Source organism: Triturus cristatus, chromosome 4_2, assembly GCF_964204655.1.
Source record: "Triturus cristatus chromosome 4_2, aTriCri1.1, whole genome shotgun sequence".
Taxonomy (NCBI): domain Eukaryota; kingdom Metazoa; phylum Chordata; class Amphibia; order Caudata; family Salamandridae; genus Triturus; species Triturus cristatus.
Genome location: NC_140586.1, coordinates 495,416,596 through 495,429,379, shown reverse-complemented (window position 1 = coordinate 495,429,379; position 12,784 = coordinate 495,416,596). Strand labels below are relative to the sequence as shown.

The window sequence follows — 12,784 nt, the reverse complement described above, 5'->3', positions numbered from 1 at the left end:
GATGACTAGAAAAGAAACAGGCATAACCCCACTGGCATTCTGAATATGGGTATGCCTCTGATTTTCCTGTCCAAGCTGGTCTGATGCCATGCTGTGATTTTGCAGTTTGTTCACGGTGATATTGAGTGTGTAGAATATGTTAGTTTGACTAATAGCTAGCATATGTACGCAATTGTCACTCTGTATTGACCTTTGAGCTATTTGGACATCTCCATAAGCTATTTCTCAGGGGGCAGCATTAAGTATCGTTGCTGTGAATTATTGCAAATGAAGGACTATGTATGTATTCTAGGAAAATCTGGTTATGGTGATGATTATACGCGTTGCAATTTGATTTCTCGATTCTGCATGAACCCACTGAGGTGAATCTTATGGTCAGTAAACTGTTTGGTTAAAGGTAATGCATTTACTATTTAGTCACTAGGAGAAGGGGGCAGAAAGGGCAATTCCCATTTTAAGAAGTAGACCGATAAATTGGGCAAATAACTTGTACATAACTTAAAATTGAACTTTAGTTGAAAATGCTAGGGCTTTGAGCAGGTGGTCATGGCCCATCACTGCGAAACACAACACATTGCAGTGAAGACACATCATTGGAGAAGTACATCTAGTCTAATTGCTGGAAGTAAGTCTGAGCTGCCACCATCTCAAAGGAAATAGATGTGACGGATGTTTCCAGCTGTTTTACATTTTGAGCTGGAATAAAGCCTGAAAAGACCTCAAGCATGAACAGCAAGATGAGGTAGAATCTGTCAAATCTTTCCACCAAACAGATGCAACGTGTTGTGGCTCTTCACAGAGTAGGATAGAAATGATGGCTCTGCTATTCGACAACTGGACATCAGCCAGGAAAAGTATTCAGGATAGCCCACTTATACTGTCCCTGGAACCCAAATGTTTGTAGCATACCCCCAAGTGCCCCAAGAGTCTTAAGTATACATGTCCTCACTAATAAACTTAATAAAGAGTTGGATCCAGCATCCAACTCGATATCCAGCCATGGGATAAAGAAATGTGGGTGCCTTGGTGTGCTAGGTGATGCTGTAAAGCAGGAGTAGGATTCAACTTTAAAAAGTACAGATAACATTAACTTTAAAATCCAACTCTCCTGTATATATTTGGATAACGATACCAAAGGGGATGATGGACGGAGCGTTTGAGCAAATCAAACACTCACCCCCAGTCAACTGATCTGGGTTTAATCCATCATCATTCTTTAGCTCTTTCCACCACCCCAGTTCAGACATGGCCATATGCAAATCAGTCTGACCCTGTGCCTCATGGGAACAGTCCCGCCCGAACTGCCAAGCCATGTCTTCCCTGGACCGGAAACAAGCATCCTGGGACCGGTTTCGGGTTCATAACCCTCATCAGCCAGGCTATCTTGAATCCAGTTTCGATTTGGATAACCACCAGTATAATGTGCTGCTGGTTGAAAGCTTTGCCGGCTCACCGTGTTAATTGCTTTGGTGTGAGGCAACCAACCAAATGCCTAGTGTTAGTCACATATATCATTAGCCTATTGGGATTATTAGAGAAACTATGGATCATAAAATACTGTAGATATTTTCCTTAAACATTTCAAAAGATTCCTGAAAGTTTCCTTGATGAAGTTCTGTGGCAATAATCATTTGATAAGCCCCACCAAAGATCATATGTGATAAAGAGAGGGTGATGCCGCTCTCCCGTTCATTTATTTTATCAGTCAGTGTGAGATTATACTTCTCCTAATTAGACAGAGCCTAAATTGAGAATTGTTCTAGAAGTACATTGGGTATTTAATGGCTAAGTCCCCATGTCATCACCCTATCCCAATAACTGGACTGCCAAAGGAATTCCAATATTTAAGTTAAAACAATTCTTCTATATGTTGCAGTAAAATCAATATTAACTTAACTTTAACAGAAATTATTAAAAGGTGCATCTTCCTCTTTACAATTATTCTGATCATACAGTCTCTAACGACAACAATGTAAGAGTTTAATGATACTGAATTGCATTCAGCAGAATTTGCCGAGGTAGCCAAGGTATCTTCTGTTTTGATGCTGCCTATTCAATGTAGTCACACTGCAATGCTTCTCGGATTTATTTTGGGAAGGAGGAAGACGTCTGCAAACCCACTGATTTTTCTTTTCCTGTATCCTCCTCATGCACTCACAGACAAGGAGAACCTCAATGATCCGCCCAATTCAACTTACACCTCATTTCTATTCTGGTTTTATGCTCTTTGCACTCAGCCAACCACTTTCTGTCTTGCTTACTACTCCGTACATCTTCACTGGCTTGTTTCACTGCCAGTCTTACACCTCAGTCACACACAGCCTTCTTAATACTCCAATGTGTATCTTTACACCTTTACTTCTGTGTTCGCTCCCTGTGTGTGACATTACTATGCTTGTATCACATCCGACAAGGTGACATATCGGTGGTCTCTTCAGCTCACCTAACCAGAAGAGTATCAACTGGTTACCGCTCAACCTCTGGATAGCTGCTTGGTAGGTGAGACTCAATTTTAGCGATGGGCTTACTTTTTATACCCAACTATGACATAATTTTAACTTTCAAGTTTGTATTTGAATACATATGTTTAAAGCACACTGGGTAAACACTGATTCAAGTGCTTGCCATATCGACTAATGTAGTCATACCTCACTCTTCTCCCAGTTGTGAAACTATCAGGATGCTTGCAGACTATCCCAATGAGTTTGTGTTCATGTCTTGAATAAAGTGATGATCTGCAGGTCATGAGTTTGAATCCCGGTAGAGCCCACTAACTCTTCCGTCCTACAAAGGTAGATAAATGAGTACCATAGTTTGGGAAATACTAACATCTGTTATTTACAGAGCGCAGAATACTGCAAAAAGCATTGAATCCAGATTATAAGAAGCCTTCAAAAAATGAGCCGACTATTATGGGTTGCAGATTGCTATCTGAGAATGCAGCTGGGAGGCAGTTGCAGTCAGACTGGTGGTAGAGCCTGTGTAAGAACCCCCAGAGTGGGTGTCACACACCAAAGGCAGGTGATTTGAGATCTATTCCAACAGATTATTATGAGAGACCTGCTTAAATGCAACACAAATACAAGTATGAGACACTCCGAGGCCAGAGATTGCATTAAAGCATTGCAATAAGAAGTTAAAATGACTTGGGGCCTGATTACAAGTTGGACGGACAGGGTTACTCCATCACAAACGTGACGGATATCCCATCTGCCCAGGGGTGTAACTAATGCCCCCGCAACCCCTGCGTTGCGGGGGCCCCTTCAGCCCTGTACCCTGTCAGCAGAGCTCCTGAGTGTGGTCGGAGGGGGCCCCCTTAATGCACTTTGCCGGTGAGCCCCCTCAAGTTTGTTACGCCACTGCGTCTGCCAAATTACAATTCCATTATATCCTATGGAACTTGTAATACGGCGGACGGGGTATCCGTAAGGTTTGTGATGAGTATCCCATTCGCCAAGATCGTAACAAGGCCTTTACTCTTTTTACTGTCGCTTATGGCAAGCTTCAAATGCTGCTTTTTCCTACATCACAATACATTTTTAGAAACCTTCAATAAAACCTCAACTAATTTAAATAACCTCACATTAATCAGCATCAGTTAAATGTTAAATCTCCTCAAGTAAAGTTTGCAAAGATCTTGCTCCCAAACAAAAACACAATTACAAATGGGCGAATTCTCATGTGTACTCGTCTGAATTAACTCTAAAAGAGCAGGAAATATTGAGTCCAAAGATACTAAATCGTTTGTATATCTCCACTGCACAATTTGTGAGAAACCTGTTTCGGGATTAAAGTATTTTCGATTGTTTGGAACGCAATTAAAGCTGTGAAGGGGGAATTCGATGCTTATCATAAATATTGTGTCAATTTCTTTCCCGGGAATAACATTGGTCCCTTCAGTCCTCCTAAAATGCAAAATATATGGCTCTTGCTGGCAAACAGTTCCCCTTTCCCGCCAACACACCTGCCAAGTAATCCCTTTATGGATTTTTGCAAAAATCAGTTTACTGGAAAGGTTTTATGGACAGCGCATAAACGGCTTCTTAAACCTCAAGCCAGGCCCTGTTTTTGAAAGGTTCTCTTTCCAACAAGCCTTAAGCAACTGTTCAGTAGCATTTGTAAACTACTTGAGCCTTTTACCAGCCTATTAATTCCCCGAGAATTTGCAGTCCATTCATTGTAAACGATAGATCTAGTATGTTGGCAGGGCCACGCTTGGGGTTGGTACTATGGAAGGCTGGCTGCAAAATCTCGTCTTGGCAATGAATTAAGGACTTTTTTGTCTAGCAGAGACTGCGCTGATTGTTCGATGCTGACTTTTTCGAGATGTGCATAAAAAGCTAACATACTCTATCATGCCTAAGCCAGCTGGAAAAAAAACCTAGTTGAGAAAAAGAGAGACAGAATAATTGTGCTCTTCAGGAGAGCTTAAAATGCCATTGAAGACGACCACTCATCCCTTGACTACTTGTCAAGGATTTACAAGCCTGCCTGACAAGCATGTCTTTAAACACTCAGCCTCATCCTGGAAATGGTTGCAAATTAAAAGCACTTGCTCAAAAAAAACAACTCAGTCAATGGAAGAAAGGAATGCGCTTGGAGGGTTCAGATATCTGTTGATAAATAACCTCAAAATTGGAATCCTGTGATGAAGACACTAAAAAGCCCCTCAAAGACTACTGTGCAATAATACTTGTTCACCTTCATAAAATCGCCTTATAGCCCGCTAATGAGAGGTATACTGGCTGTTAAGAGCCCGAGTTTTGGGCCCGAGCCACCGTTAAGACCTTCAGCGACCAATACAGCTCGAGCCAGAAAGCTTATAATGATATTAGAACATGTCAGTCCCTTAGGGTAAAATGTTCAACATTTTAAAGGAGAGAAACAGAAAGATAAACATTGGATTAGCAGAGCAGAAGGCCAATACGAAACATTATTGGCCCCAAGCCCATCCATTTTCTTCAATGAAGCTCTCAACATTCCAATGTTCTAAATATTCCAATACACTCCTACGTTTTTGTAAAAGTTTGAGATTTTCAGAAGAAAATACCCCATTATTTGATGAGATATTATTTATTTTCATTAGTTCTGCAAAAGAGGCATCTAGTCTGTAAGTTGTTACCCTTCGTAAGAGAAGCCAGTTTCCAAGATTGCATTCTATCATTCCGCACCATCAGCTTATGAGAAATATACATTTAGAACAACATACTCTTTTGTTCCTAAATCAGAGCTCTAACCCAGAGGCCACCCTGGAAGATACAGTTTCTACTCAAGCCCTCTGTAATACCTTCAAAGGCAAAACTGATGTCAAACTCAGAAAACCCAACAACAGCATAAAAACTGACATGGACTTAATGCCATGGAAATAACACCCGGTTGCAAGAAACATGTCCTACTGTCAAATGAGCAGGGGAACAATCAGGAAAAGCAGATGTTTTGGCTTTCGGTCATATCGATGTTGTCCCCAAATGTTTAAAATTCCGGCCTCATCACCACCTGGATCATAATGTCTTTTGACAGATGGTCAATACTTCTCTGTCCTCTGGTTTACATCTTTAGCGTTTATCGCACAACCTATCACCCAATATCAAAAAGTAAGGATAACTGTTCAGTTTATAGATTTTGTTACTTCATGCCTTTGATCGATGAGCATGCTTACTTTTTCTGCCATAGAACCAGTCACTATGGAGCCAACTGGTGGCCACAGATAAAGCTATTACTTCCAAATGTGATGGTGTGAGGTAGTTACTAGCAGACTGTGGGTAGTGTTAAAATAGGTCCAGATCAGAAACCGAGGTTTAGACTTGGAATGTGAACATCTGAATTGTGTCACCGAGGCTGCATGGAACAGGAAGGAGTTATTGGAGAAATCCAAGCTGCGACACCCAGGAAAAAGGCTTATGGTCAAGGAACAAACCAACTCTGATAATAAATCAGACGGACCTGCGCCTAATTATGTTGTGGCCCTAAAAACCATCACAACCCATTGTAACCTTAACAATATTTTAAAGATAATTAATTGTGGGAAACTCACTCAGAGAAGGAAAGTTGGGCACACCAAACACTGTATGAAGAATAACTTAATTTTTCTACATCTGTTTTAAACTCACGTCTTTTCAACTTAATAGCTAACTAATGAGTCATACGTTCTAGGTGTTCATTATGATAGCCAGCGATAAGCAATGGTAGGGTGACCATACGTCCTGGATTTTTTAGAAGACTGTCTTGGTGTCCCAACACTTTTCAGGTCAAGCCTGCGCAGCACATGCGCTGCTCTGCGAGGCATTCTGTATTGGAGTCTGGTCTTGAAGCCCCGCCCACTCTCCGCCCATATTTTTCATTGGCTTGTGTCATTGTCCTTCGTAAATGCTGACTTTTGATTCGTTAATAAGCTTGTTAGTTCCTCCTTAGTAGCGCCTTGTCTTCATTTGTAACCTCCTGAGAGAATGGCCCTTTTACTTCAGTTGTTACACGGTACTTATTCAGTCTGCAAGCAATATTTTCTTTAATGCGCTTCTCCTACTGCAGGCACTACATGCTTTCCTGCAACATTCAGTGCGCCATGTGCACTTTCTTGGGGCGCTTTTACAAAAAAAAGCATTTGTTTGTCAACTTGATGAACACATTTTTTTGGTAGCAAGCGCCCCTAACTGCGCTTTTACTTTAATAGCGGCTGCGGACCCTTCTTAACACACGGCTCGTCTAAAGAAAGGGGCGTGGCCTCTATTAACGTGAAAGTGCAGCATGAGGCGCTTGTAAACAACAAGCATTTTCAATACAATAGGTCTAGCATTTTAGAAACTTTGACCTATAGGTATTGTAAACGACAATGCCCTTTATTATTGCAGTTTTTTTTAAACACATAAATAAAAGACATTGTCATTTTCAATGCCAATATCTCAAAATCTTGCAATTGTAAGACCTATTGCATTGCAGAAGCTTGTTTTAATTTTAGATAAATGTCCCTGTTTATGGGAAAAGGTCATTCTGCAAAGCAGAATTAAAAGTTATACCTCCATTCACAGGCACCTCTAAGTAATTTATCTGTTTACAGCTAGCTGTCTGCTCCTAGGAGAGACAGAATGGGTCACACACAGAGTAACAAAACTATAGAAGACTAAAGGCCTACTTTTATGTTTGGCCTGTCTGGGTTTTTGCTTCTTAAAGTCTGGTCACTCTAAGCAGTGGGTGTTTATATATCAATTGTATCATCTATGACTTAAAGAAACAAACATTCTTTAGTTTACCCATAGCACAGCAGACTTTTTGACATAAATAATAATAATAATTCATGAATTAGGGCATGTTTACACTTTTAAAATAACATTAGTGGGCATTTAATTGGACATGCAAGTGTGATCCATATTGAGAAGAGCATGCTTGTGTCAAAGCTCTTAATAGAAAAATATAATTCAATTGGCGAAAGCCAACAAACAATGTAATTGGAAAATTAAGCTATACTCACTCTCAGTCCAGGAAATCCAGCCGGGCCGCCACCGCCAACAGTTCCCTTTTAAAATAGCATTTTGTTAGTCCATAAAATAGTTTCCAAGACAAATATTTGATAAAACATCATTTAAACTGACAGCCATCTTGTGAAAGCCTGATGTGTGTCTAGACGTGCTGGATGCTGGTCAGGGTAAGTAGTGCATCGGGATTTGATTGCACGCAAGGGTATATATTGTTGAAATTTCATTTTCCGAATTTCACATAAGAATGATTGTAGAGGAATCAAACAACAAACTGTACAGGCACTGTACAGTGCTGAACTGGAAACCAAAACCAGCTCTGCAAAAAATGTGCAAACTATCCCCACCTACACTGTGGATAACCACAACTAGGATGGAGACAGTGGGGCATGGTTGTTTCATGACAGTCCATCCTTCTGCAGCCTAATGCCAGAAATGCCAGATTGACACAGCGACTTGTCCAGCTCTGGCACTGTAAAATCTATGACTTTCCTCACACATCACGCTTGTGAACAGTTATAAACCCAAGATGTGGTTTCAAAAGTGTAGAGGTGCAGAGGAAATCTGAACTAAAAAGGAAGCAGGTGAATTTGTATCGAAAACTGATACTTCCAGCTGTGTTGGTTTTACTGCATGCCTAGTTACTAGTTACCCATTATTTTGTGAGGTTATAGGACACCCAGTAAATATCAATTGCACTGATATTATTAGCATTGCGCAATTTGGGATTAGCGATAATGCTTAACACCGCATGTTTGACCCCATTCTCATCTTCAGTCTCCAAATGTGTTTCCTTTGCCTCCACAATTCCCAAGTTAAACATGTCATCATTTGTGTGGGAAAAACTGAGGTATTATCTTACAAGTAGAGATAGTCCCAGACTCTTGTTTGCCCCTGAATTGAGATTACAGGCCTATTTGAAGAGTGCCTCCAAGGGTAAGTATCACCCAGTTTTAATCCAAGAACAAAACGTGAGTCAAGAACAAAATTAGCTGGTATATATAATGTATGGATACTACAGAAAATATATTGCAATAAATTGCTCTGAGGGCATCTCACAAGCAATGCAGTTTACCTTAGTCAGTGAATCCGGTCATGTATTGAAATGTCAGCTGCATGTCATGCTTTCATTTCAACATTTCCAAATTTGCACCACCAAGGAGTCCACAATAGGTCAATTAATATTTTTTCCTCAAACTAGTCTATGTTGAGAAGTTGCAGGGGCTCTTGCCATCTATCTACTACAGTAACAACATAATTTTGATTCCACCCTACATTTTGAGGAAGTTTAACATTCATGTCTCTACAGTGCCTTCGGGTGGTGGCACTTTTTTAGGTCTGGAGTTCGCTAAGACCTCAATATACTTATTCAAAATGACTTTCAGACAGCTTTCTTCAACCATTGGTCTGTTGGTATGTCAATCACATCTTGCTTCCACTCACTACAGCATGCATCATTGGGTAGCGGGTCAGCCCACTTCATCCACTGGATAGCTTCACTTTCAGTGACTGCATTTTGCTCTTTCACAAGGAGTACATTCACATACAAGCTAGTTCCTTTCTATGCCAATGTTTTTGTTTTCAATTTATTACTTTATGTTGCCTTTGGGTTTAAAGTCTGATGAGACAGCAGCACAGATCATATTACATGATTTATCAGTTACTGAATCCCGCCAATACTGTTGCAAATTCCCTTTGTAGAGTTTGACTGTTGGTTTTCACAGCATAACAGATTGCATCTATTTGAAATTGTTCTGTATTAAGTTAATGAAAGCTGCAGTATTATACATGTGAAGTCATAAGCAGATACATTTACCAATGGTTCCTTGATGATCTTTGCCCAGGAAGAAAACCAGCAATTGTAACACTTTTTTTAATTGCCTTCTTTCCTATATTACTTTCCTTCTTCCTCTTTCTTTGTTTCTTTATTGCCTTCCTTCTTTCTTTCTTTCTTCTTCCCTTGTTTCCTTTCTTCTTTCATTTTTTTCAATCCTTCTTTCTTTCCCTTGTCTTTTATTCCTGTTTTTCTTTTTCTTTCATTTCTTCTTTCTTTCCTGTCATTCCTTCTTTACTTCTTTCTTCACTTCCTTCTTTTCTTTCATTCCGTCTTTTATTTTGTAAGTACTTCATTCCTTCTTTCTTTCTTTCCTTCCTTCATTCCATCTTACCTTTTTTCTTTCTTTACTTTTTTCCTTCTTTCATGCTTTCCTTTTCACTCATTTTTCCATTCCTTCATTCTGTATTTTCATTCATTCGTTCTTTCCTTTGTATGTTTTTCCCTTGCCTTCTTTGTTTCCTTCTTTATTCTTTCTTGCTTTCATTCATTCTTTCAATCTTTCTTGTGTTCGTCTTCTTTCTTTGCTCCCTTCCTTTTCTCTTGCTTTTTTAACTTTCTTTCTTGCTTTCTCTCTTTTCTTTGTTTTTGTCTCCTTTCCTTTCATTTTCTCTTCTTTTTTCTTTCTATCTTTCCTGCTTTCACTCCATCTTCCTTCTTTTTCTATCTTTCCTGCTTGCACTCCTTGCTTTAAATTCCTTATTTCCTTATTGTTTGCTTTGTCTTTCTATCCTTCTTTCTTTCTGTCTTTCTATCCTTCTATCTCTTTCTTGCCTTTTTTCCTGTCTTTCTTTTTTCTTTCTTGTGTTCTTTCTTTCCTTCTTTCTTGCCTTGCTTCTTTCTTTCTTTCCTTTCTTTTTCTTCTCACATGCTTCCTTTTCTTCATTCTTTCTCAAAGGCAAGAGGCTGGCAGGGAATAGCACAACAATTGGCTTTTGTAGGTTTGGGTTAACCAAGGCCTTTTGATTGTACTAGAATACTGTGTATAACATAGTTACTTATAGGGTTTTTCAGCCACACTTCACCCATAGGTCTGTGGTTGTGTCATTCACATTTTTCTCTAACCCACTTGTGCATGCATCAAGGAAGAAAGTGCCACCCCACTTCAGCCACTGACTGACTTCACAATGAGATACATCATGCTACCCTTTCACAAGGAGCACATCCACACCCAAGTAGTTTCCTTCAGTGCCACAGAGTCCTTACTGTGGTAATGCATTCCTTTTTGAACCCAAAATGCATTGTTGGTTTTAGTCAAATGTTTTTTTTTTTTAGATTTACAAACTCCTGGCAGTTGCCTAAACAATAAAGCTTTGCAAAAGCCATGACATAAAAAACAAGAATTGCCAAAAGCTGGCAGATTGTTTGGCTTTGCCAATGCTTGTTATTGTATGTCACGCTTTATCGTGTTCCATACTCTGTATGGATTGGTACATATAATGTCGTGAACCCAAAAAAGCATGAAATATTAAGAAATGTGAGCACTTAGTATGACCGTTTAGTTCTACGCTGAGTTCATATCAATTTGGGAGCTAAGGATGGGAGTCATCTCCCCATTGCTTTGTAAATATATCAACAAAAAATATGCATGAGGGAAATTTAAATATGATGTATTTTAGTGCATGTTGGTTGCAAACATCTTGTTCATTCTTAAAACCCGACTGGATGTTACAACGTCGGGTTGTCCAGCCATAGGGAGAGCGCCATCTTGGAGATGATATTTCTTTGGAAAACTAAAAGTATTAATGTTCATCAAGCAAGAACGTCAAGACAATTACAGAATGATGTTTTGACTACTAAATAAATGAAACGGTCGTAGACGCTATATTAGGAATGAAGGGTTTATCAAAACAATTTAAATCTATTTTAAACAGTGCAACCGGATATCCGGAGGCTAATAAAGGTGCAAGAAATACTACACATGCAATCATTGGAACGGACACAGTTTATCCCTTTTTATTTTAAAGTCATTCCGAGGCTGAAGAGATTTGCATCTTCTCCATCATTTTTTCCAGCTTTAGGCCCATAGTAATGAATTCGAGTGATGCATAATAATAATAATAATTACTGAGCCGTTGTAGAAAGGAGCCACTGCTTCATTATATAGCCTAGTATTTGCCACAGGGTACCCTATGACTTTGTCCACTCCTAAGCATCACTGTCCCTGTATTTTCCCCTACTGATCTCTCCTACCTGATTATTCAAGAAAACAGACTCTATAAAGGTTCCGGCCTATTAGGTCAAGAACGCCCAGAAGTAGTTGTAAATCATATGGATATAATATATCACAGCAGCTCTACCACTAGTTTAAACGCAAGAGTAATCTGAAAACATAATAAACTGGGTGGGTAATCATGGAAGGAGATTTAGTGAATGTCATGGATTTTTACAGAATCAAATAAAATATTCTGCATGTTACTGAGGGTTCTAGCGTTTCCATCAAATGCCGTTAACAGGGCTATTTTCAGACATCAAATAAAAAAGCTAATACAAAAATGCTTTTTTACCTGTCAATCGGACTACAGCATGTCTGTTTTATTTAGAGAGCCTGCAGTGTAAGAAAAGGACACTTTCCCTAATAAAAAATAACCTGGCTTTTAACTGCAAAATGCACTTTTTAAAATATGCTTGAAATCACTCTTTCTTCTAAAATTATAATTTACAGCGGTATGAGTTGAAGGGTACTCTATCATTACTTAAACTTATTGATGCCAGGTGCTCCTATGTCCATCCAAACGTGCGGTTCACACTTGCTAATCTTTATTAGCATAACATATCTCAGTAATATCTACCCTCTGCTAGTTCAGTCATTATCAAGGTAGAATATTTCCACATAAATATTGAGCCAGTTGTATTATTACGTGGTCACACACGTTTGTGGCAAACAGTCTGGGAGTGTGCAAACAACTCGATGTACGGAGAGATCAGTTCACAAAATCCAGAAATGGGTTGATAGTCATGAGATAGGTCACAAATTACAAATCAATCTGATTGGACACACTCACTATGATGGGGGCCTGCAAGGGTGAGCAGACCACTATATATATGATTGTTTTTCAATCAAGAATTTCTTTGTAAATACAGACCATTTTCCGAAAAATAAACAGGACGGCGTTCAAAAAAGTTTTCTTTTTTAACCCCTTCGCCGCGGCACGAATTCTGCCGTGGCGCTGGGGGGGTTTGGGGTCAGCGCGGCGCCACCATGCTCGTGACGGAACCACTCCGTCATGAGTCACGGGCGAGCTGTGCTCATGACGGAGTGGTTCCGTCACGACTCCGCCCACTTGCATTGTTCGCCCGCACAGGAGGGGAATCAGTGCCGCGTGGGTGGAGCGGCCGCCAACGGCCGCCAACGGCCGCAGCATGACGGAACCACTCCGTCATAAACACACGGCGCCCGTGGCTCATGACGGAGTGGTTCCGTCATGAGCAGGGAAGGGGTTAAAACGTTTCAGGAAGAGGTGGTGGTGGTTCTCTGGAA

General features: G+C 40.0%; 1 protein-coding gene across 1 annotated transcript in view; it reads right to left on the bottom strand.

Annotated features, from left to right (window-relative positions):
• The window catches only part of COL24A1 (collagen type XXIV alpha 1 chain), an 826,732-nt gene that overhangs the window by 410,188 nt on the left and 403,760 nt on the right, over nucleotides 1-12,784 (bottom strand). The window contains exon 14 of the mRNA XM_085602067.1: nucleotides 7,466-7,510. Coding sequence (XP_085458193.1) covers nucleotides 7,466-7,510 — 45 coding nt within the window. The remainder of the gene's footprint in view (nucleotides 1-7,465; nucleotides 7,511-12,784) is intronic.